This window comes from Phyllostomus discolor, chromosome 6 (assembly GCF_004126475.2).
Source record: "Phyllostomus discolor isolate MPI-MPIP mPhyDis1 chromosome 6, mPhyDis1.pri.v3, whole genome shotgun sequence".
Classification (NCBI taxonomy): Eukaryota; Metazoa; Chordata; class Mammalia; order Chiroptera; family Phyllostomidae; genus Phyllostomus; species Phyllostomus discolor.
This window is the reverse complement of record NC_040908.2, coordinates 27,948,427-27,975,359: the sequence shown is the minus strand read 5'-3', so window position 1 is coordinate 27,975,359 and position 26,933 is coordinate 27,948,427. Positions and strand designations below refer to the sequence as shown.

General features: G+C 36.9%; 1 protein-coding gene across 2 annotated transcripts in view; it reads left to right on the top strand.

Moving 5' to 3' along the window:
* SRBD1 (S1 RNA binding domain 1) overlaps positions 1-26,933 on the top strand; it is a 186,018-nt gene that overhangs the window by 93,320 nt on the left and 65,765 nt on the right. For both annotated transcript variants that reach the window (XM_028516493.2, XM_028516492.2), the window contains exons 15-16: positions 6,049-6,140; positions 13,610-13,692. In XM_028516493.2, the coding sequence (XP_028372294.1) occupies positions 6,049-6,140; positions 13,610-13,692 (175 nt within the window). The remainder of the gene's footprint in view (positions 1-6,048; positions 6,141-13,609; positions 13,693-26,933) is intronic.

The window sequence follows — 26,933 nt, the reverse complement described above, 5'->3', positions numbered from 1 at the left end:
TCCACTTTGACCCGAAGCCCTCTGCAACAGTGATTCTTAATGACAGGGTAGTTTTCCATTTCATGAACTGTTAAACCTAGGCCTTTTATTTTTCAGTTTCTTTCCATCAGAGCTGTCCTGTGATGAATAGTGCTTTACGTTTTTTGATATTTTAAAATTTCCCTCAGGTAAATTCTTAAAAAATAATGGCTGGCTCAGAAAGAATGCATATTTTTGTGACTCTTGGTCTGTATTTTCAAATTACCTTCCCAAAGAGTTCTACAGTTTAAACATCTTTAACAGTATATGATTTTGCTTGTTTTAAGAAACTAAATATTGCTCATTTGAGATTCCCTGAAATGATAATTTGTCACTAAGTAAAGGACTTTAAAATTGCTTTGATATTTTCTTAGAAATAAACCTTGCCCTTTATACATTAAATCTTAGAGTTCCTTTTATTCATGGTGGTTTGGGTTTTGGTCTTGTCTAAAGACCAAATTTCTATTGGTCTAAAATACAAACATCTATTCTTTCATGCCTCAGAACTGGTTATCTCGTATGCAGAGCAAAGATCTGTGTTTCTTAACGTTTTTAGCACTTTCGGTAACTTACTGAGAAACATAGGTCATTTAACCCTCTCTTCATATGAATGTTTCTGAGTCTGAAAACTTGCAAGAATGGTTTTCAGATAAATTATTTTTAAAACTTTAGGGAAATGAGGTGTGTATGTATTAGTTATGTAGTGCCTATTTTTTGGTGGAAAGAAGGAAGAAAACAAAGCTGCTAGATATTGATAAAGCAGAGGAATTTTAGTGTACTTCATGAAGAATTAAAATCATCAGTTATTAGTTTAAGCAATAAATCCTGTCCGATTTTTGATATCTTACTAAAATACTTTCATTTAAGTGGATTACTTTTAAATTAAATTCTCTTGTTAACTCAAGGAAGCATATAATTTATTCAAAAATAAGAAAAAAACCTATTTTCTTACTTAGGGAGACGGGAGAGGACCTCAAGGAGACCCATGTAGAGGCTCCACGCACCCTTGTGAATGAGTGTGAAAACTGTCAGCCCAGTGACTTGAAACACAGCTAGTTTTCCTGTCTCATGAAAAGAATTTCCCTCATCTCAGTTTGGTAGAAGAAACTGCCATTCTCTTACTGTCAGAATGAATAGTTATTGTAAGAAAACTACTTGCAAACTTGGTTTTAAAAGATTCATCAACATATGATCTGTCTTGTTAGAAGAGATTTATAAACTGTGGAGATACTAATTCTGTAGTTCAAATGCATGGTTTAAAAAAATTTTTTTAATCCTCATGCCAGGATATGTTTATTGATTTTAGACAGAGAGGAAATGGGGGGGAGAGAGAGAGAGACATTGACGTGAGAGATAGGTTGCCTCCCGCACAAAGCCCCAACGGGGCATCCATCCTGCAACCTAGGCGTGTGCCCTGACAGGGAATCAAACCTGTGACATTTGGTGTACGGAATGATGCTCCACCCAGCTGAGCAAGCACACCAGGGCTAAATGTATGTTTTCTTAGAAAAAATAAATATATTGATAAATAAACTGATCTATGTAATACTTACGTAGTATCATTGAATTTTACTTGATAACAAAAATTAGTATTTTTATCTTACAGTTTTTATAAAAATTTTTAATTACTAAGAGTAAGAGAAATGAAGCTTAATTACAGAGTGAGCAGAGATTAAAAAGCAAATAAGGGAATACCATAAATAGCTATGGCAGTCAATTAAAATATATAAATGGGAAAAATGTACATCATACATACATAATTTTATTCACATCTATAATTTTAAAGTGATCTGAAAAAAAGTAAAATTTTTATTCTCACTACTTTAAAAATTTTATCAGTGGTTTAAAGTTTCCTTACACCAGGCTGAGATAGTTACACAGATAAGTTTTATCTAATTTCAAGGAACAGGTTATATCTGCCTTATAAAGACTCTTCCAAAGAAAACAGGGTAGAAACATTCCCCTATTCTTTTACTAGCCAGTATTCATTTACAGTAGACAGGTTTTGTAGCCAGAAGCAGGACAGGAAGAGAAAAAATATACCAATCTTATTAAAAATGGAGGCAAAGTACTAAAGAAAATATTAGAACAGTCCAAGAAAAAAAAAAGAAGAAGAAAAGTAAGTGCATCTATATATTGTGGGCATTTTACTTGCTTTTCATGTTGTCAATGTGTGTGGTTTTTTGTTTTTTGTTTTGTTTTGTTTTGTTTTAGTAAAAAGACCGAGAAAGGCCTGGAATAGGGCTGAATTAGATTAAATGTTTTTAAATAAAGGACAATTTATCTTAGAGAATTAGCACAATAACACATAGGTCCAGTGAAGAGCAAGCCCAGGGATAGCTTCTGAAATGTATTTGTGTATTTAAAGCTCCAGACACCATGTGCATCTGTTGAGATGTTTGTTCACCCAGCAATACAAGCAGCCTCAGAGCACTGTAACAGTCTCAAAGCCGTAGTTCTGTTACGACTGTATCAGTTAAATTCCCTCCAAATGATTCTGCTCAGAGTCCTGTCTGCTTTATGGGAAAAATAAATAAAATAATCAAATTACTGAGATAATGAACCTAATTTGTTTACACTTGAGAGAAATTTATTTTGTGAAATATAAAACTTATTAAATCACTAGATATCTGAATATTTTGCAAGGTTTATTTTTGCTTTCCTCAAAATATAGTAGAGATAATTGGAATAATTTTTAAATAGTTTCCCAATAAACAGAAACTGGCTTATAAAATCTAGCATACTTTCTACAGAATGTCTATTTTTGACCTCCACATAGGAATGTAAAAAGGAAGAGAGGAGACATTTTAACTTGTTTTCAGCAGCTTCTCCTGGAAAAGAATCATTGCCACTCCAGCTTGATTTGTTTCATGTAATTCTTGCCACATCTCCTTCTTAGATCCATGTACGACTTACATTGGAGTGATCAGTGCTGGGGTTTTTCTGTTCAGTTAGATTATTTAAGCATTCTGGTCTGTGCTTAGTACTGAACTGTTTATCCGATCCATGCTATCCAATAAGTAAAGCATATGAAATTTACTGCATTTTGTATTGATTTAATATTAATGTTAATCTAAAAATCTTTGGGTGCAGTGTGTCACATCTGTTTTGTATTCCTCTGTTTAAGAGAACTGGCAGTGTGGTATTTGGAAGAATATTTATTATCTGAGTGTTTTTCTTTGCAACAGTTTCCCTTAGTCTACTGAGAATTATAACTTCCAAGAGACAGTGAATCACCCAGCAAATTCCCAGGTACCCAAATGCTAAAGGCCACAGTTAATTGGAATTTTTATTTTCCATTTATGTTCCCTTTGCTTTAATAGTGGTGATTTTGGAGGCTCCTGGCAATGATAGAAAATAAATTTCTAGTGAAATTTTTTTAAAAAATATTTTTTCCTCAATAATAGGTCCAACTTGCCCTTCATGGCTCCCCTGCTTTTTAAGATAAAACTTTGTTAGCGATTGTTGTTTTCTATTTGACAACAAATTTTCCATGGCTGGTGACTGAATATTCTTATCCTATGGTGGTGTTTCTTAAGCTTTGGGGACGTAATGGATTTCTTTAAGTAATCAATGAAAACTATAACCCCCCCTCCTTCCTAGAAAAAAATGCATAAGCACGAGCATTTTGTATTCAGTTCTGATTAATCCCCCCTCTTTCTGTTCAGAAGTACAGGGGCCCCAGGTCAGGAAGTGCTGTTGTAATGGGTCTGAAAAATCCCGGCTGGTAATGTTGGTTTCAGCATCATGTTATGCATGGCACACTGAGATTTTTCTTTACTTTAATCTTTATTTGACATTGTATTTCTTCCTTGATTATTATGTAATAGAAGATAACCATAATCTAAATCTTATTTTGGAGACAGATCACTTTTAATCTTAAAGCCAGTCTCTGAAATTGTAGAGCATATTTGAATTTCTTTATGCTTTAGGTTCTACTTTAGATATATTTAAAAAAGAAACCTCACTTTAACTTTTGATCAAAAGTGAAGGTGACAAAAGAGAAATGAGTTCTTATGGATCTGTTCTTTAAGAAAGTAGTTCCTCTTAAGACAATGTTACATTTGTTGTTTAGCACAGAAATGTGGGTTAATAAGTGGTGAAACTAATCAGAAGTTCCTTGTGCTGCTTAATGTCTCAGCCTTGAGCATCAAGCAACTTAGGCTTCAAATTTAGATCAGTTGCCCACAAGCTGTATGATGTTTGGCACACTACTTATCTGTAAAAAAAAAAATTACCCCCAAAAGGATCAGATTAGACAATGTCTGTGAAGTGTTATGTTTTATGCTTTGTGTATAATATATATTTGGTTAACTCTTACTGCATGATGACACTGGTGTTGATAAGGGACAGGATGAGTCCCCTTGCTTTTCAATTAATGGGAGTTCACTTTTTCTATGATTAAATGTAGGATAGTAGCCCTTGCTGGTGTGGCCCAGTGGGTTGAGTGTTGACCTGAGAACCAAACGGTTGACGGTTAGATTCCTGGTCCGGGCACGTGCCTCGGTTGCCGGCCAGGTCCCCAATACAGGGTGTGGGGGGTGGGGGCAACTGATCGATGTTTCTCTGGCACATCAATGTTTTTCTCCTTCTCTTTCTTCCTCCCTTCCCCTCTCTTTGAAAAGATAAATAAAATCTAAAAAACAAATTTAGGATAGTAGATCTTGTTTGCAAAAATAAATTAATAAATCTTCTTTCTTCTCCAAAATAACCTTCTCAAGTCTCAATGTCTTACAGTTGTTGTCAAAGTTCAGTCATGAGTTCTTTAAAGGCAGGGGCTAGCAAACTTAACTTTTTCACACTTTACTTATCAGTGTTGAATTATTACAATGGAGCAATACATTAAAGGTTATCCACTAAACTTCTTTCATATTTGAGGGCTATATTGAGGAACAGAGAAAGGGAGAGAGGTTTCTAAGAGTGAATTAAAAGCCAGCACTAACATGTTTCTGCTTTTGAATCTTCACACCTAGATGGTCACATGGTATTGCGAACACTTAGGGTAGATGATGTTTGCATATGGTGTCCTAAAGAAGACCTCTGGGGTTTTTTTGTTTGTTTTGGTTTTTTTTTTTAAAGATTTTATTTATTTATTTTTAGAGAGGGAAGGGAGGGAGATAGAGAGAGAGAAACATCAATCTGTGGTTGCTGGGGGTCATGGCCTGCAACCCAGGCATGTACCCTGACTGGGAATCGAACCTGCGACACTTTGGTTCACAGCCCATGCTCAATCCACTGAGCTACGCCAGCCGGGGCTAGACCTCTGGTTTTTAAAATGTTTGATAAACTGTACAGATTTCAACCAACCAAATGTCATCTGTAAGGCAGCATTCCCACCGTGGTTGGAACAGTATTTGGAGCCAAAAAAGAAAGGATAATATATATGTGGTGCTTTGATTAAATAAATGATAAAGTGGCGTGGTTTAACATCTGCACGAAGTGAAATGTTCCCAGTTTACTGGAAAGATGATTTCAGACCCTCCTCAAAAGAAGTCGGGTAATATCCTGTCTGATCCCTTTGCTGCTCAAATTGTAATGGTTAATTATAATCAGGTAATAACAATGGCAATGTTTATGGCAGTGGTTTTTCTGTATATTCACATCTGCACATATCCACAGGTGTTCATGTGCTTTGCAAGATGCTTTAGAGTGACTAGTTCAGATGGGAGTTATAAATGTCAGTCAGTAGTGGATTATAAACACAAGAGAAGCTAAGTATATTCTGAAAACTTTGTAGCTGGCATCAAGGGGAGATATCTATTGTATTCATCTATAACCTATCTCATTACTATGGACAGAAAATGACTGAATTCATTATGGGCTTAAATTTGTGTATTTCCTATGTGAAGAAAACAAACATTGCTTAATCATTTTATGTTAATGAAAAACTAAATGCTGTATGTATCATCAAACCGTAAAGAAAGCACTTTTGCCTTGCAAGTTTGTTTTCTTACCTAGTCTTACTTGTTTATTTTCTTTGACTGGACAAAAAGTTCAGAAAAATGACGTTCCCCGTTTCTTTTCCCGCAGCATCGTGAGTGAGGCAGGAGCGTCCATCTACAGTGTCAGCCCTGAAGCGAACAAAGAGATGCCAGGCCTGGACCCCAACTTGAGAAGTGCCGGTAAGAAGCTATGCACCTTCACCAAAGCATGAGGTTCTGGCATTTTGGACTTGTGCTTGTAGCAAGGAAAATATTTAAGTATCCAAGAAAATTTAGAATATATATGTATAAGAATAGGCAGGCATGTTAGAAAGTGGTTGGTTGGAATAACAGTAATTATGGAAAAGGAGGGAGAATGCTGTTTCTAAAGAACACTGCGTAGTGTCCTAGAGTAGAGTGAAAAGTCAGCTCAAAGCATCTCTGGTAAAATTAAATGCTAGAGAGTTCACACAAATAGTAAAATACTCTAAGATCTCTTACTGTTACAACAATATATTATTAGGGCTTATTAAGGCTTTTTGTTGAAAAAAGTAATATAAAAATATAATCAAATGTATGATCATTCACAGGCTTTCAGTTTATTGCTTAATATTTGTCAGATGACCAGTTTCTCTTGTCTTGCTTTGATTTCTGTGATGTAGAATAGTTAAAATCCTGTGTGTGAAGGAATTAAGATACTTCAATACATCTAGTGAATATAATTTGTATTACAATAAAATACTAGATCTGGTCAGAGCATTTTTCTGGGTAATGGGAATATTTAGACTACTTTGGTAGAAATGTACTTTTTATTTTAATTTTTTCCCTTGAATATTCTCATTAGATTTCACTGGCTCTTTTTGAACTCTATATCTGGAAATACACACCTGAAATTTTTTGCATTAATTTAAAGCTAGAATTTTCTTTCTTCCATCCTGAAGAGCTTGTAGTTCCCCGTCAGTTGTTCGTTCCACGGCACAGTCCCTATCTAAAGCGATCATCTTCTCCCACTCACATCCCCGCTCAGAAGCTTGCTTCTTCTCTGAAGCTGTTCCCTACCCCACCAGCTCAGTGTGGTCTCTGCTCCTTGCCACATACTGTTGTGGTACTTGCCTTGTAATAGTAAAAATAAAGAGGATTAGGTATAATAATCATAATAGGAGTTACTAATACTCATCTTTTTATTTTTCAATTTTTTTTTCATAGAGTTCTTTTTCATTAATCCTGACCCGAGGATATATTTATTGACTTTATAGAGGAGGAAGGGAGAGAGAGAAAGAAAAACATCTATGTGAAAGAGGAACATCACTTGATTGCCTCTTGTACGCACCCAACCAGGGATTGAACCCAGGCAAGCTTTTGGTGAATGGGATGATGCTCTAGCCAATCGAGAGCCACCCGTCCAGGGCAATACTAACCTTTTTAAAGCACTTAATATATATGAAACATTGTGGTAAATGCATTACCAGAATTATTTTATTTAATCCCCACAATTGTCCTTGAGACATTTATTATTCCTACTTTATAGACAAGGAAACCAAGGCTTAAAGGGCTTAAAGATGCCTTCTAGCTAGTAAGTATGTACATAATACCTGTACACTTTTATTTAAAAAGATGCTTTTCTTTATAAAAAGTAAGGTTCAGAATCCCTCCTCCCCAAGTTGGCACTGAAAGGTAATCTTCCAACAGGGCATCGGGAAAAAATATTGTCTAGGAGGTGGCCATCCCTCAGACCTCCCAGGACTACGGGGGCTGCTGTTTCCCCTTCACCGCGGGCCCGTGTGGGTAGATAACTAGTACGGTGTCATAGGTGAGGCAAGATCGCTACATTCCAACAGGACTGTCTGAAAAGAGGAAGTAATAAAAAGGGGGATTGGTGTCTGGTCCCAGTTACTCTGATTTCGTCGTCTAGCTGTGCCTTCAGTCTGTGATTCGCTGCAGGTATGCCTTCCTTCTTCGTCTCAGCTTCTGTCCGCGCCGCGATGCCTGTGTTTAATCCGTATCAACTCACAGCATCTACCTAGACATTGTTAGTCTTCAAGTCGGTCTTGGAGGCAAATCTTGAAAGAAGCTGAGAGTCTTCATTCTCAGTTTTCTAGGGCCCACTTCCTTTTCAGTTCCTGTTTTCTGAGTGAGTGTCTCTTTTGTAGTGATTAATGCCAGGGGTGACTTTATCCTTCACTGGAGACCTGACCTACCTGTAAGTGTGGGTTTTACCTTTCAGCTCTTCATAACTTTACCATATCAGAATATAACAGAACCTCAACCTTCATACAAGTGTTAAACACGTGGAAGCAAATGACCTTCCTGGTATTACTACATCTTCTTTACCAGTTTATCAGCTTATTGAAAACAGAGGTTATCCTTTATATGCTTATATTCCCCTGTAACAAATACCACGCACATGAGAGGCATTTAAATGGATGGATAGAATAGTAGATAGATTGAATTAAAATATTTATTATGTTTTTCTGATTGAAAATGGAAGATTGAGTATTCCTGTTATTTCTTTATTCCCTTCTAATATCTCATTAAAATCAGAGTAACTTGATAGAATGAAGACTTAAACTCACTAGGACAAAGAGAATGGGAGAGGAGATAACAACAACATTCGTTTTGAAGCTGGAAAGCAGATGGCTAAGAAATAAGTAATCTAGCCAACTTGAGAAAGTTCAGTCCTAAGATAGCATTGTTAGAAAACAGAACTAACCTGAAAAAGGTCATGGAAACCCCATAAGTTTAGGAAATGGACCAAGCACCTTTAGAAGTATCATGGGAGGGCAGAGGGGCCTAAAATAAGAGGATTGATTGAAAGTCTGTTCAGAAAGCAATTAGACCAAGTTAAACATGGAATACCATACAAGCCAGCAATTCCATTACTAGGTACATACTCAAAAGAATTGAAAACAGGTACCCAGCAAATACCTGTGCACAGTGCTGCTGTGAGCATCTGTGTACAATAGCCGAAAGCTGGAAACAACCCAAATGTCCGTAGCAAATGAATGGACAAACAAAATATGGTATCTTCATATGATGGCATATTATTTTCAGTAAAAAGAGAATGAAGTACTGATATTGCTACAACATGGATAAACCTTCAAAACATGTTAAGTGAAAAAAGCCAAACACAGAAGTTCATATACTGTATGATTCCATTTATACGAAATGTCTGGAATAGGCAATTCTGTAGAGACAGAAAGGCAGGGACTGAGGAGATGGGGGATGAAGGGGGACTGTTTAATGGGTACAGTGTTTTCTTTTGGGGTGATAAAAATGTTTTAGAATTTGGAATTTGATAGAGCTGGTGGTTTGCGTAATGTTTAAGTATATGTAACTGAATTAGCACCTTAAAATGATTAATCTTATGTGAGTTTCACATCAGTAGAATAAAACAGACCTCCCTTCCCACACATTTTGAGTAACTGTCCTTCCTTCACCTTTGACGAAGACTAGAGATTTATTCTTTGGAGAGGGTTACGCAGGTCTGTACACTGGAGGACATAGCTTATGAACGAGAGTGGGGGTACCTACAGGAAACTAAGAGGGACTGAATAATTACTCACGTGCTGTCGTACAGACCTTAGAGAGAGCCGAATGTGCCACGCAGGAGGCAGGGGGATTCCGACCAGCACAAGAGCCAACACCCGAAGAAACTGAGATCGGAGACACACGAGGAAATGGCCAGGCCACCCTACAGTGGAGCCCACAGTTGGCAAACCTCGCCTTTGAGTGAACGCTTGGAGTCAGCTTTTTACTGCTGTACCCCGGGGGGACAGTCAGGGGTCACCTCTCATGTAGGGAAAACCTACACTGTTGAGGACAGATGCCAGAACATTCTGGAGGCGGGTAGGGAGAGCTGGTGCTTGGAGGAAGTGTTGCTCTCCGGTGGCTGCAGACGGCTGTGTGCTGTACATACAACCTGCTTAGCCACGTGAGGTCACTCTGGTTGCTTACCTTTCTCTCAGTCTGGGCTCGCTTCCCTGCTTTTGGTGTCTCTAACGTAATTTTTTCCTCTGATACTTACCTTTTTTGTTTCAGTATCTCTTATTAACTCTTTCATTGGATTTCATACTGTTCAACAAATTATCATTTATTAAAAACTAAACTCTTCTGTGTACTCTTTGTGTCTTTTCATCGGTCTATGTAGTCAGCCACAATGCAGACTCTCAATTACTGTGGCTTATAAGATGACTTGCTGTAATTTTTTAAATTGCACTTTGCCTGGCATTTCTTTTTTTCCATATAAACTTGAGCAATTTAATTCATGTTTTTATAACCCTATAGAAACACACTAACATTTTGTTAAGTTTATACCTTCTTTCGGGTTCTGCACATTTTAATTTTCTTATTCACAGACAATACACACACAGTGTGTAGATTCTCTTCCGTGATATTTTTTTGTTGACTGCTGAAGACACATGGTGGGAGCGTCAGTTTTTACCTGGGTGTCCAGAAACCAGCCGACTGGTTGAAATCTTTTCAGTTCTGGAATTGTTTTCAACTGACTTGCTTGGGTTTTCTAGGTAGACCGTCATTACCTACAAATAATAATCTAGTTTCTTTCTTTTCAGTAATTATACCTTTTTTTCTTTTCTCATCCAATTGCATTAACTGGAATTTCCTGAACAGTGGTGAATAGTAGCAATAATCAGAGAATACTGGTGTTATATGTGGGTAAAATAGTATTTGCCACACATTTTGACATAACTGCATTTAAAAAGTGTATAACAGCTTCACCGAGATGTAATTTACATAGCATACAATTTACCCTTTTAAAGTGTATGTCCTTGTATTTTTGGTATATTCAGAGTTGTTGGAACCATCACCACTATCCAATTTTAGAACATTTTATCACCCCAAATAGAAACCCCATATTCATTATTAATTAGTCCCCCTTTCCTTCCTCTCCTCATCCCCTAACACTTAATAGGAAAACAGTAAGCTACTTTCTTTCTATATGAATTTGCCTATTCCAGATATTTCATGTAAGTGGAACCATTGCAATATGTGGGCTTTTGTGACTGACTGGTGTCTTTCAGTTGCACAATGTTTCCAAGGCTCACTCATGCCGCAGCGTGCATCAGCACTTCATTCCTTTTTATTGCCAAGTAACTTGACGTTGTACTGGGTATACCACATTCTGTTCATGCATTTATCAGTTGATGGATATTTGGGTTGTTTTCATCTTTGGCTGTTATGAATAATGCCACTATGAGCATTTATATGCAAGATATTATGTGGACATGTTTTCGTTTCTCTTGAGTATATACCTAAGAGTAAAAATTTGGGGACATACGGTAACTTTGTATATAACATTTTCCAGAAGTGTTTTTAACTTTTGTTAATATATTTTCTTTCCTCACCATTCATTTCTGCCTCTTTTTATTATTTTCTTCTCTTTTCCATCACAAAATGTGAATGTGCCCCCAAGTTTTGGGTAATAACTCTTCCTCCCTCTTCATTCTCTTTATCACAAATCTATTCAAGTCCTTCTGCCTGAACTACCTGTCTCTTACTTTGAGGAATCTGCCATCAGCCTGATCAATCTCAACCTGCGGGTATGCGTTATTACTGTCTGTTATGTAACTCTTCTCTTGGTTGTTCCGCAGCAAGAAAAGAGCACCATATTCTCTCCAAAGCTTGGGCACAGTACTTTTTGAATTTTGCGTTTAGACAGTGCTTATCTCTTTCTGTCCCTCTTCTTGCCTCCCATCTCTTCCAAGCTTGGGTTTTATGCCATATGGAGGGAACAGAATCTAAAAGGGAAATACCAATTCTAGAAATACTAGGATCGATGTTTAAGTTGGGGATATTGTAATTCCAGAGGCTCTTAGGACTTACTCTAGAATTAATGTCACCTCGAAACCAGTATTTCCAATCCGTTGTTGCTGCATTTAGCAATATTAGGATGAATGTAGGAGATACTGGCAGCGAATCAGTTTGAAGGGAACCAAGTAGTAAATAGTTTAAAGTCCCTTTGTATTTTAGAAATTTTAAAATATGGGAATCGACCCAAATTTATCAAATTATGCAATTGCTTTATCCAATTTCTAAGTTTAGGTTTTCATAATGTGGGTTTTCCTGAAGGGGTTGATTTCAGAAATTTACCTACTATTGATATCCATTTATTGAATTTCTGATACTTTCTTCCTACACAGTGAATGTTCTGATGCCTGTATCTTTAACTTGGTTTACTGTATGGGTTGTTGCTGTTGTTTTTAAATCAGCAATGAATTTTGGTATTATATATCTTTGAATTCAGTGATTCTTACTTCATTGTATATAGGTAAAGGCTAGAATAAAGAAATAACATTTGCTTTTAGAGAATGTCCAGTGTTTCTGGTGGCATTTCTTTTCAATGTGTAATTATAAATGTGCTTATTTTTTCCTTAACCTTCATAGCTTAACCCTTTGTGAGGCTGGATAAGAAAAGCGTATGTGCCGGCTTCGAAATCCTAGTCTCTTCTGTGGAAGAAGTAGATTGTATGACAACAGATTATTGCTTCCTAAGCTTGCTTTGTAAACTGCCGTTGTGACAGTATGCTAGAAGTAACAGTAAAAGATATGCAAAAGCCTTGAATGACCGTGCAGTGAACTTTATGTTCACAGTAGATCTTATCTCTGAGGAGGTGGAGTGGAAATCAGTGATGGCAGAGTCTGGTAATCACTGGTAAGGGGTGGCTTCTGTTGCCAGACCTGGAAACAGTTTAACATGAAAACAGGCCTGGGGTTTCCTTTGATGGTCGCAACGTTTTCACTTAGTGAATTTACATTTCGTCGAACATTTTATATGAGTAGGTGACACTGGCTAGTTTTCATGTGTTTAGAAAGTAAAGGCTTTTCAATATGTCTCAATATAACCATGTTACTTGGGGGGAAATCTGCCTTTAGAAGTATCCTTAAGATTCATATTAAATTTCTTTTCTGTAGCTAAATCTCTTAAAAGATAAGTTTGTTACGAAATTTTCTTACTAAGTGGTAAGAAAAAATGACAATAAATGAAGACCAAGTAAAATGACACAGGTAAAGGAATGTTTGATGTGAACTTTCAAGTCTCTTGAACAGGAATTGTGATAGTCAGGGAAGAGGTGTGAACAGGAGTGTGTGTGGATGTGTTTGCAGGCAAGCCATTGTGACTCAGATCGCTCACAGGGTGGTCTTACAATCATGTTCAGGGCAGTCCAAGTGTGTTCACTGGCCAGCTGACTCAGTCTCCGGTTGCACTGACATGTGATTGCATCATTTGTTCATCCTGATCAGGATCTAGTCCTAATAAGCACGTTTGCCATACAAATGCAGGTCGTGTGTATAGTAATGCAGGATTGTTTAAAAGTAAAACACATATGTGCTTGTTCTTTAAAGTGTGAGGTGCCCTATTATTCCGTATTTGCATTGAAAGAATGAACAGGTGATTGTGTAAGTGTAGCAACTAAGTGTTTTATTTATTTTTTTCAGATGTATACCCTTTTACTCTATTTGTGCTCAGGAGTGCCTTGGGGCTCTGGCAGCATAATCAGTCCTGAAATTTTACATTCAAATTGTTGGTTTTTTTGGGAGGGGATTAAGAGGGATGGAATTAAGTATTTGCATAATGAGGAACTAATGTAAGTAATTATCTGGATACTCTTTTTACATTAAGGTGTACTTGTTTTCTGATTCTCTTTTTTCAGTTTCCATAGCAAGGCGTGTACAAGATCCATTAGCTGAGCTGGTGAAAATCGAGCCAAAACATATTGGAGTTGGAATGTATCAGGTAAAGCAGTGTGGATCATTTAATTTATTAATCCATCAACCAAAGAGCAGTACTTAAGTTGGCATAGGGGAAATAGGTTCCAGTGTTCAAAGGTTTTACGTTTGTGGGAGGGTAACAGAGGTTAGAAGTTAATGGGGAAAGAAGGAGTTTTTTTTCTGGTGTTTATGGTTCTGATCCAAACTTAGCACTGACTGTGGTCAGATTAAAGGCTATTAAAACATTAGATCTGACTAGCAGCTTCATTTGGAGAGCCTCTCCTTTTAACATTATCATAAAATTGGAGGAGTTGATGGGACAAGGTGGGTATGTTGGCTCTTGGTGTAAACCAGTATGAACTATTGATCTTTGTTGATCCTTCAGAGAGAAGCCTTTAGTACCTACTGTGACTTTTTTTTCTCTGCTTCCCATTTCTACTTAATTATCATATTTAATTTTCGTCATTACCCAGCGTGAACCAAAAGCTCCATTCGTCGTTGCTGCGTAGTAGTGATAGCAGTAGCGCTGCTCCTTGCTGTTGTCTTATTTTTGACTCTTGAGGCTGTCATCATCGGGCGGTTGAGGATAGCACTGAGTCTTGGCAGAGTGAGTCTGTAGTTGTCTCTGGAAACCTTGAGTTGAATTATTTTCCTCTTTGAAGAAAGTCCTTCTTAAACCTGAAATACAATATTATCCTCTGTATAATTTTTGTGGAATTTCAATGATAGGTACTGCACTTTCTTAAAGAACTAGTACATTAGGTCATGGAATCTGTGACCACTAGAAATGGGAGAGATCTTAAAAATTAAACAACCCTACCCGCTCACTGGACAGAAAAAGAAGCAGCATCCTAGAGTAATTAGGATTTCTACCCATGATCACACTGGCAAAGCCTGTAGTAACCTGTCATACTGGGATGTAACTGGGAGCCTCCCCATATCATAGCAGGTGGGACTGAGAGGCATCCAGGGCTTTAACTGGACTTGTTCATTTGAGAAGTGTAGCCACTGACAGGACTGATCTAGCTATAGACACAAGTACCCATAATCTGAAGAATACAACAATTAGCAGTTTTATGACACAGGCATTATAGTTAAGAGGAATTACAGTTATTAATTCCAGGTGAAGTTATGGAATACCTCAGCAAGGAAGTGGAACAAAGAAAAGGGAAAGTCGCATTTACAGAACGCAGGCAGGCTGTTAAGCTATTGGCCTCAAAGAAGTCTTTAAGTAAATAGCAAAGATCTAGTTTCCAGATTTGGGTTCAGAGATACCATTTAACATGACAAATTTGGACTTTATTCTAACAGCAGTGAGAAGTAATGGAAGAGTTTTTAAGCAGGGGGATGACAGGATGGGATTTGTATTTTTGAGCGTTGACTCTGCTACTCTGGGGAGGATCATTGAGAGGGGAAGAGGAGAAGCAGTAGGACCAGGTCGGAGGCTATTACATAGCTCAGATGAGAGATGATGGTGGTTTGGACAAAGTTAATGGCAGTAGAATTGGAAAGAAGCGAAATCTACTTTGTAGGTCTTACTTGGCAATAACTGAGGGAAAGCGGTTGCTAAGAATTTGCTCCCAGGCCCCTGGTATGTGGATGATGCCTGAGTAGAACAGATTTGGTAAGAATGAGATCAGTGATTCTGTTTTGGACATGTTACATTTGAGATGCCTGTAAAAAATCCAAGAAATGATGTCAAATAGGAGTTGGATACGCAAGTATCAGATTTAGAGAAATAGCCATGTTAACACTGGAGTGCAGACTATTTAGCAAATAGTAACACCGAGAAAGGGATCAAGTTGGTAGGCTGAGTTCATGATATTCTATAACTGCATTGCTACCACCTTTGGCATACCCACAACTCCAGATCCCATAAGAAAAGATGTACATATATATATATGTTCCTTTATAGACCCACACTTATATGAATAAATTGAGGATAGCCTAGTAAGACAAGAAAGCCCCCACTGGTTGATGGAAATTTTAGGAATTCCTGAAAGATACTAAGCATGAGGAATCATATCCATAGAAAAGTAAAGCCTGGTGGAACACACCTCAAAATATATACATCTGTAGAGTTCTCAAACAAGAATCACATTCAGGTAGTGAGGAGGGGGCCTGTCGTATTAGGTAAGAGTGTCCGTGTAGACTGTGTTTGCCTGTGGTAATCCCCCCTCAGTACACTGTGAATCCAAGCCGAAGTACTGAGCATAACACAGAGGCCAGGGAGGCTGGGAGATCCTCAAGTAGCCTTTGATTGTCAGGAAGCTCAAGAAGCCTGGTCCTGGCAAGACACACTCCTGACCCGTACTGACATCTGGCGTCACATTCCACATTTCCCACGTTACCACTTCAAGCCGATGATGGTAAACAGAAACTGCACACACAGACAGCGAATTAGGATCTCTGAAACCATCTCGTTCCCGAGGACCACTGAACGAGGAAAACTTATGACAGAAAATGAGACACCAAACTTAATATGCAAAAAATAACACCCACTGAAACAACGACTAGGCAACAGACTTTGAAATAAGTAAAATTATTATTCACAGAGGGACAAGAGGGGTTATTGTATTTGTAACACAAACAGGAGTTGAGTGAAATTAGACTAATCTCAGGATTTAAAAATAAGATTGTCAAGATTAAAAAACCCCACATAAACAGGCTAAGTAGAGTAGATACAATTAAACAAATTAATGAATTGGAAGACTGAGCTAAGAGATTTTTTAGAATGTGGTCTTGTCCTGAACAAGGTGGAAAGCATAAACAGAATGTCTTAAGATATAGAGGACACTCTAAAGCATTAACATTCATGTGATAGAAGATCAAGTAAATAAAGAGAATGGAGGGGATTATAATCACAGAAATAATAGGAGAAAATTTCTCCAAACTGAAGATAGACAAGTCTTTTGAAAAGGCCTGATGAGCACTGAATAAAAGAACAAAAGATCTACACTCAAATGTCAACTTATGAAATTTCAGAATTCTAGTAATAAAGACAAACTGACTACAAGCTCCCAGAAAGCTAACACAGTTTATCTACAACAGAAAGGATTAGGGTGACATCAGTCCTATTATTGGTAAAAACAAGTGATAGAAGATAGAAATGCAGTAGTTTTGAAGTGTGGGAAAAGATTATTTTGAACCCATAATTCAATATTCAGACAAAACAGCAATTTGGTGTGAGAGGAAAATAAAAACATTTGTGGACCTGTAATGATTCACCTTCTCTGATTGTTACAGATCTTTTTGAGGGTATTATTTATGGAAGTACTCTTGACCACAGAGTGGGAGGGGGATCCCCAAAAGAAGGGACAGGCATGTGGTGAGAAACAGCATTGAAGTTAACGAAACAGCGCAGAACTCTACAAGACTCACAAGCACAGTAAAATGTATATGGAGTCTCATTGTTTGTTTTTTAATCTGTAATGTTAATCTTTAAATATATCAGTCTAGATCAGATCAGCTCAAATGGGAGGGTGGAGGGAAAGTGCTGAAGTATTAGGAATTTTTTTCAGGAAAAAGATTTAGATATAGATTCTATATCTATAATTTGTTGGAAGAACATAATCTGAAATATGTGAATAATAACCACAAATAGAATATTCAATATAAGTCATGAGAATAAAAACCCAAAACTTTATTTTTCTAACCGAAGGCAGAGAAAACAAGTATAGTAAATAAAATATATGATGACAGGAATAAGTTTAAGTAATAGGTATAGGTGAATGGGTTAAAATTCCCTTATTGATGGTATCTAAGATTGTTCTTAAAAAAAGATTTTATTTATTTATTTTTAGAGAGCAGGGAAGGAAGGGAGAAAGAGAGACAAACATTGATTGGTTGCCTCTTGTATGTGAACCAGCTGCAACCCAGGCATGTGCTGGACTGGGAATCGAACCAATGACCTTTTGCTTTGCAGGATGACTCTCAGTCAACTGAGCCACACTGGTCAGTCCTAGAACCTCAGATTTAAAAAAAAAAATTAATGTAGCATTAAGTTGTATATGTACAAGAGATACTTCTAAAGAAAAAAGCAACCTTGATATTAGAAATAAGAAAAATATTTTGCATGAATGAAAAGGAAGTCATAGCAATTTAATTAGATGAAATTGAATTTAAGGCAAAGTGCATTAAACAGGTTAAAGAGGGAAATTTGAGATTAATAGCAGATATAGTCTTCCACGAAGATATGATTACCCTGGGCATTGCATGTTACCTAATATAGCTTTAAAAATATGCAGTATTAAAAATTTATAAAAATTAGAGCTACCAGCAAACTTGCTTTTTTGTCCGAGTCTTAACAGATTACTGTATAGTAACACATGAATTTAAAAAATAGCTTTAATTGAGATACAATAACATTCTACATGTACATACATACATAAAAATTCACCCATTTAAAGAGTACAAGTCAGTGATTTTTAGTATATTCATAGGGTTGTGCAACTATTACCGCTAATTTTTTAACATTTTTATCGCCCCCAAAAGAAACCATTAGCAGTCACTCGCCATCACCCCTCCTTCCCCAGCCCTAGGCAACTACTAGTCTCCTTTCTGTTTCTATAGATTTGTCTCCTCTGCATATTTTACATGAGTGGAATCATACAGTACGTGGCCTTTAATGACTGCCTTCTTTTCATTTAGCATGTTCTTTTGCTGTAGTATGCATGAAAACTTCATTCCTTTTTATGGGCAAATAGTATTCCATTGTATACATGGACCACATTTTGTTTATTCATTCACCAGTTGGGTTATTTTCAGTGTTTGGCTATTATGACTAGTGCTGCTGCGAATATTTGTATAGAAGTTTTTATGATGTATGTTTTCATTTCTCTTGGATATATACCTCAGAGTAGGGTTGCTGGGTAATTTAACACATAAATTTAAAGTCAGATGATGAACTAGGGAAACTATTTGCTAAATATGTGTATGTACATATGATAACTACGTATTTTATTAATAGCTTTTGGTGTTTTCTCATTTGTACAGATTTATATTTGGGTTTATATAAAATATTTATATAAAATACAAAAAGGACAAAGTAGGTTTATAGTTTATGTGGAAAATTATAATAATCATAACCTGCATGTCTTTCCATTGGAACAACTGTAAACCTACTTTTGCCTCCCCCCCATATTTAAAGAGCCTCTGTATACCATTTACCGTAGACAAGGTATGATTTTTTTCTTGTTATCAAAGAAACCCAAATTAAACAGGGAATATTATATCAATCTAACAATTAACTAAAGTTGTGATACAATTATAAACATCTGTCAAGTGAGAAGGCTGCAGTGAAATGAGCATTCACATGTACTGCTAATGGAAGTGCAAATGGTTGTTTTTAGCAAATAGTACCTATCATGATACACTTAAAAAAATGCATCCCTTGAACCTGGTAGTTCTCTTCCAAGATGGTAACAAGAACTGCCTATAGGATTCATATACAAGTTTGCTGTCGTACCAAAATATTGGAAGCAGCTACAGTAGAAAAATAGTTAAATGAGTTATGGAATAGCCATCAGTTGAAATATTATACAACCATTAAAAATGCAGGCTTATAGAGGATTAATGATGTGAGAAATTACTCTTGATGTAATACTTTTAATTACAATAAAATTATTAATATAGAATTGAACCAATTTATGTTTTAAAATTACAGATATTCATTTACACTGAAGAAAAAATGTCTGGCCGGTGACTTATACTTATATCTTTGTTGGTGTGATGAGGGATTTTTATTTTCTTCTTTTTTCAAACTTTCTATAGTGAATATGTATGAATAAATTTTGTGGTAAAATATATATCCATTTTCAAATCTCTGCCAATAGGCCACTTAATTTTAAGCTTTGATAGACTTCCAATACAACCAGAATGGGACTGAATTTCTTTTCAGTTGAGGCTTCTAAATGCTTTTAGTATAAAATTAATACTTATATGTATTCTGAAGCTGGACAAACATTGCTAATTTTAAAAATGAAAGCTGTTCAAAGAAAGAATGTTAAAGAGATGAAATAATAGAAGCTATGATATTATTCCAATAGAAACTAAAATACTTTTGGTTTAATAACAGCTCAAATGCTAAAGACCGAACTCCAGCCCTTGTCTCAGAAACGGAGAGAGCTGATTTTAAAAACACATGCCTGTCAGTATTTCTGGAGAGGGGCAGCCAGTGTGGTCGAATGACAACATATCCCGAACTGACCCCTATAGACTTCGCTGGAAAGTGGCTTGGTGTTACTCCCAAGAAAACACTCCAGGGCGAGAGCAGGATGATGCAGGGCTGGCTCTGTGGAGTTCTCTGGGACGTGGGGGATGGTGGTTTAGCTTGGCCTTGTCCTGGCCTGAACGCACAACTGAAGTAAGTTGGATTTCCTTGTTGCTTGTTCTTTCTCTGGACCATTTTTCGGTACTTTCATGCTCATTAACACCTCTGTTTGTTAATGAGCATGCACAGGAAAGTAGAAAAGACAGAACAGTTCTCTTTCTTCCTTTTGCACCTCCCTGTTAAATCATTTGGTGATGTTAGAGAATGAAATGGTTTTCCAAAAGGAGGTTTTGGAACCCTTAGTGGGTTTTCTGTATCCAGGCCATCTTTGTTCCTCATTATTCTGGATAATGAGGAGTCACTGTAAAAGGAAAATCATCTTCCCAGCTGAAATTTTTCATGGTAAAACCTTAAAGGTGGGAATTTGTATTTCAATTCTCTGCCTCCTGTGTGGGATCCGTTCTGGGTAAAAAACAAAAACAGCTCTTTAGTGGTGACATTACTCTGTGAAAAACCATTTTATAACGGTAGTTAACATGTAGGGATGATAAAATGCAGTTTTAGTTTAGGACTGTAAATGGCTAATAAGACTTCTCATCTGCCCTATATTGTTGGTCCAAATTCTTTTAAACATTTTAATCCTTTAATTATTTGTTATTGTCCAGTGGGATACGGACAAGAGCTGGCCCGGTGGATGTTCGCTCAGGTGACTTTTGACTTGATTTTTGCCCCCGTACTAAAGCATTGTTGTGAAATAGTAAAACACAAAGGTGAAACATAGAATTGTTCTAAAAATCAACCATTGTTCATGCCAAGGTAGATGAGTACCTTGCCAAAATGTTTTCACAACCTTTTCCCTTACTTGTAAGTCCCAGGATATCATCTGTACTTGAATCTCGGCTTTACTGGGTATTATGAATGAAATTCAAAGTTATTAGTCTTGCAATTCAGGTAATTCACTCATGACCATAATTGATCTGTTTCCATATCTGAACAAAAACAAGTTTTTGACCTGTATTGGGAGTATGAACTAAACTCATGTATTAAAATTTGCTAGTTATTTTTTAAACTTAAAGTTTTAAAATTTCTATTCTGAATATTTTTTCATTTCCAGATGAATTAAGCTTCTTCCATTGAAGTATTGACTTAAGTTTTCTCAGGTTCTTAGAAATCACTGCCAGTGTCATAAGCCATATATCTATCTATGTGTGCACACACACTCTTATGTAACCATTACTCATCTTTAAAAGAAATGTGAAATATGTGATTTGAAGAAACTTTTACCAATAATACTTTTAAGTTACTAGCAATGAAATACCTAATGTCCTTTATCCTTTCTTTGCTTGTTCTTTCTGTTAGGATTTCTAAAATCTTAAGGTATTCTCATAGTGTTTAAAATGTAATTATCACGGATGATTGGGAATAAAGTAGACATGACATTGAAAGTACTACCATAAAGGGAAAGATAAATTCTAGTGGTTTAGAATCGAAAACGTCCCCGAATTAGAAAATAGTATATATGAAATCCATAAACAGGAAAAAGTATTTTCAACACTTACAGCCTATAAAGGATACAGAATACATAAAGGTATCCTACAAATCAAAAGAAAAAAAAGGACAGTTCACTAGAAAAATAGACAAGGGATATGAATAGCCAATTGACAGAAGAGACACGCAAAAAAAGTATAGATATGAAAAAAATGATCACTCTCACTAGTAGTTGTGGAAATGCAAACTAGAGCCATAATGGAAACCTTTCAGGTTGCCAGAACTTACCCTGACAGTTTGGATTTTAGCAACCATGTGGAGCACTGGGAATTTTGTACATATTTCTGGGCATATAATAAACCAGTGCCTCCTCTGTGAAGAGCAGTTGGAAATTAGTCAAATTGGAGGTGGTGATTCTCTCATCAAATCAATAATTCTGTTGCCAGTACATAGCCTTGAAGAATCCTCTCTCACGCCACTAGAAGGCATGCCAGAGAAATGTCTTGAGGTGTTATTTATTGTAGTAAAAATGTGGAAGTAGTATGTCCATCATATGGAAAATAGAAAAATAAATTAGTATACTTAGGTAGTGGAATACTATATAGGGGTGAAAGTGACCCAGTTAGAGTGACATATATTCATATGGATAAACCTCATAAGATAGAATATTAAGAGAGAAAGCATGTTGTATGTACAGTATTATATGGTTGTTATAAAAATTTTAAAAATGAAAAATAATACTGCATACTCATTTATGAATTCCAACATATGTGGTAAGAACAAAGAGATCAGCACTAGAATTTAAGATAGTGGTTTCCTTGGGTGGAGCACAGAATGGGAACTGGAAGGGGGGGTACACCAGGAGTTTCAACTGCATTAGTATTTTATTTCTTACGTTGTCTGGTGGGTACATGACGTCCCTTATATTCTGCTGTATAACTCTTTGTTAAATAAGTTATACGTTCATTAAAAGATGCAGGAAAGCTTGGTCAAACAATAAAGGTGTTTCATCTCAGGAGCTTTGGCTTTCGGTTGAGTTTAATTTCTTCCTATTCATTTTTTGTGTGTGTGTTTGTGTGTTTTACAATGAGGATTTATATAATCAGAAAAAATAAAACTGCTTTCATTTTTCAGTAAAAATGAAAAGTTACATTGACTATTAGGTTTCACTTCCCTCCATAATATTCTTTCAAATTTTTATTGTTAAGCCCTAGTTTTATACCAAATTAAATACTCTTTAATGCATACCTTTAACCCTATCTGTAATTTTTTTTCATTTCACAACTATTGAGTTTTCTTCTGTGAATGCTAAGAATTAAATGTTGTTTGTTTTGTTCCCATTATTTAAAATGGTCATTTTAGAAACATGGCAGAGGGCAAACACGTAGGTTATATTTCTGGTGCTTATTGACAGGGCAGTGCTGGGTAGAACAGATGATTAGGGAATGTTAATATAATGTGTTATAATAATGGTATTGTAATCTGACTGGCGTTCATCCTATGCAACCATTTTCTTTTCACCCCCTCCTCTTTGACCCCCACCACCATTAACACACTCCTAAATTATCTAAATTAGAAACTTTAATATTAAGCAGGAAGATTTTAAGAATCCTAACCGATGCCACATTCCCAGAGATTTTTAGTTCAATTGTTCTAGGGATGGGCCCAGGACATACCAAACTTTAAAATTTCGCAGGTGATTCTAATGTATAAGAAGGGATGAGAACCATTGGTTCTTAAAATATGGTTGCTGGACCAGCTGCATCAATATCTTCTGAGAACTTGTTAGAAATGCAAATTCTTGCATGCCCATCCCAGACCCGTAGGAGTACAAACTTTGGGGTTGGGGCGCTAGAATCTGTGTTTTAGCAGCTAAGGTTTGAGAACCACTGTTCTCTAATGCTTCTTCAGCTTGAATGTGCATATCAAACTCTTTAGGGCTTATTAAAGTGCTGATTCTGATTCAGTTGGCGTGGGGTGGGCCATGAGGTCCTGTGCTTCTAATAAACTCCCAGGTGACACCAGTGCCGTTGTTCTGAAGATGGCACTTTGAGTAGCAAGCGGCCCTACTGAAAAGCTCTTGGGCCCTACCCCAGACCTGTCCAGTCACAATCTGATTTTAACAGATTTCCAGGTGATTGGAAAGCCTGTTGCAGTACATGTAATGTAAGAGGAAAATCAGGACTTGCCATATCTAAAGGAGATGGGAGAATAAAGAAGCAAAAATGCATATTATAAAACACAATAAGGATAAAAGTAGGATAAAAACTGAAAATGTGTCTTTCATGTTTAATTTTAAAAAATGTTAATGCGACCATAATAAGAATAATGTCATTGCAGTGTGGAGGCAGAAGTCAGGAGTAGACTGAGGACTGAGGGAAAGGTGAGCATGGAGAGACATGTCTATACAAGTCTCTAAAGAAGAGTTTTTCAGGAGAGCAGGATTTGAATTTATTTAGATGGCGATTGGAAGGAGATAGGAGTAGAGAGGGAGAGGGTGAAGATGCTGGAGAGGGAGGAGCTGGATGCCTGAGGAGATGATGCCCACCGCCTACATGTGAAATTCCTAAGGAAGGCAACGGACTAGCGTTCAGGAGAGAAGCGCCTGTCGTGGTGGGTGGCTGGGAAGAGGTGAAAGAGAGCAGCAGTGGGAGAGGTTGCCCCTGTCAGAATAGATTTCTCTATGAAGTAGCAGCCTGCTGTTTTACAGACCATCTCCCCCCGCCCCCCTCCAAAAAACCCAGCCAGTTTTTACATTTCTGATATCATAGTATTCTTTTGTTTACAGTCTCTTCCAATAGGATGTATATGAGGTCAGGGTGTTTCCACTTCTGTATCCACAGCTCTCAGGACCTGGCACATAATAGATATTCAATAAGTGTTTTCTGAATGAATGAATGGTAGGTTATCAGTATATTTACTCATTTATTGTATTTTTAAACTGAATTATGAACACACCATAAAATTTTCTAGCCTCACAAAATTTTTGTGGGTAAACCTGAAATGTACTTACTGGTGTATGTTTTAATGAAAAAAAAATTTTTCAGGAAAAGTGTTAGAGAATTTAGGAGCATAGAGTATTAGAATAGTCATGTAGTTGGAGTGAGAGCCACTGCAGAAAGTGAAGAAGGATTGCGGTTGATGAAAGAGCTGGAGTTCTTTAACTTAGCACACACCTCGTTCCCCCTTTCTCCCCCTCTCCAGCGCACATTCTGTTCTCTGTGGAAAGAATTCTTTCAGGGACAGGTCAAGGGAGCCCTTATTATGTACGAATGTTCTTGGTGACTAGATCAGTATTTCTAAGGACCTATGACTCATATAGTGCGATACTGTCGTTGTAAGAAAATCTTTGTCTTTGTTGCAATGGAACACACTAGAATCAAGTGTTTCTTCTAAAGTGAAATTATCTATTAAAAAGCAAGTTTATGGAAGTTCTTAATAATTTTAACTTTGTTACTGAGCCTTCAGGAAGTTTTTGGTATACTGGTTAGGACTGATACTGGTTGTGTGTGGGCGAATAGTCTGTAGACTAAAAATAGTGGAATAAGATTATTCCAAAAGTTTTAATTCTGGCATTCAAACAAATATAACTTTCTATTTTGATGAATATTTGTATGTAATTATGTGTGGATAACTGGCATTCCAAGAGGGAATCTTGGATGTAATTCTTTACTCAGTGCAATAAATTACTGTAATATAGTAGTGTTCATATTAGAAAGAATTGTTGAAAACTGAAAAGTAAGATTGTGCTAGATAATAATAGTGTCAGGGAAGAGAAATAAAGTTTGCAAATATTAGGAGGGCCACTTCTGAGAACGTACAAACTGTGTTCTGGATGTCTGATGTCTGCTGTTGTTCAGAAACGCTGATTGTCATCCCTCTGTGTTGTGTGTGTTGGGGGTGGGCGTTGATCGTTGTCTTCAAGAATAGCACAGTTAATTCAATTACTTGTACGATTACAGTACATTTTAAATTCAAAGGGAAGTTGTCATCATTGTCATAGTGACAAGTATGAGTAAAATGTATGATAAGGTAGAAAGAACTGTGAGGTTTATAGAATTTAGGTAAGAAATAAACCCAGCCCGCGAAGTGCTTGGGATGTGGTACAGAGCCAGGAAAACTGGCCTCGTTGAGTTTTGACGCGAGTTCACTCGTGACACATCTCTCCACCAGTCTGCCCCGTGCCGTGTGCCGCCGTGTTGCTGTGTCTTTCTCTCCGGTGATCCTGGAGGACATTCTAAGGGGAAAAGTGTTTTGAGGAAAAATTGATAAGAGATTTTTTCTTGGTTATTCTCAAGAATTTCGTTAGAGATAAGAAAAGTTAATTTGCCTGGATTTGTGTAGAATGAAGTATGTTTATCAGTTTCATAGAAAGAAATGCCTGTGTTATCTTTTCGAACAACTAACTTTAGGAGACATTGTTGGTTTTGGGTGAGATAGTAAGCTAGTTGGCTGCCTCCCTTGTACACTTTTGACTCTGGTGATATATTTCCTTTAATAATCCAGATCAGGCTACCCAAGCTGTTTATTATATGATATTTAAAAAGACGTATTTTCTTTTCAAATACATAATTGAAAGGGAGAATTTTCTCCTGACCTATACAAGGCTTTTGTTTCATTATTTGGGAATGAATGGGGCCAGAGGGTATGCGTGCACCGGGTTTTGTTGGAGAGGGGCGTGCAGAGGCCTTTTGAGGTATGATGTGCAAGTGAGCGTTTTCAAGTCTCAGAGGTGTGATTATGTCATAACAGCCATAACCTCTGGGCTTGCTTTATTACTTTTATTAAAACAAATCTGTATAGGGGTGCTATGTATATTTTGGTGATGAAGGAAATGAGGTGGTTAATTTATTATGTGAACAGCACTTTCAACTAACCACAGCGTGATTCACTAAGAGAGCGGTGGAACAGCCCAGCTCTGTAGAAATGACTGCTTTTTGATTTGTGGGCCTTAACTTTCAACACCAGAGCATGAAGTTTATCTACAAAATGATTTCTTTTTTTTCCCCTCTATTAACGTTTTTGTCCAGTTTTAAACTTGGAATTTTTCCCTCCATTTTATTTTGGGCATTTACTGAATATGAATGATCCAAACAGTCCTTGGCAGCGAGTTAAGGAAGAAAGAAAAGGAGGTGGGTGGGAATCCACGTGTTAGGGCATTAGGGAAGTGGGAACACCTTTATGGTTTTCAAGCAGCCCACACGTACCTCAGAGGAGGACTCCATAAAATAAATCAACATACAATCCCTAACAAAGGAGGATAACTACCTGGTATCAGATATGAGTTACAGAAAAGTATGGCACCTGTAGTCCTTCCCTGTTGTAGGATGCACTTATAAACAGATGCTATAGTGGGAAAGAAAAGAAATCATTGCAAACTACTCTCTGCTGATTGTTTGCTTGGAAGTAGGAGTTGATTATGAGAGGAGGTGAGGATGGGATGCCCCACAGAAGTCCACACACTGTGGCGTGGAATCAAAGAAGACCCGTTTGTCTAATGAGTTCTC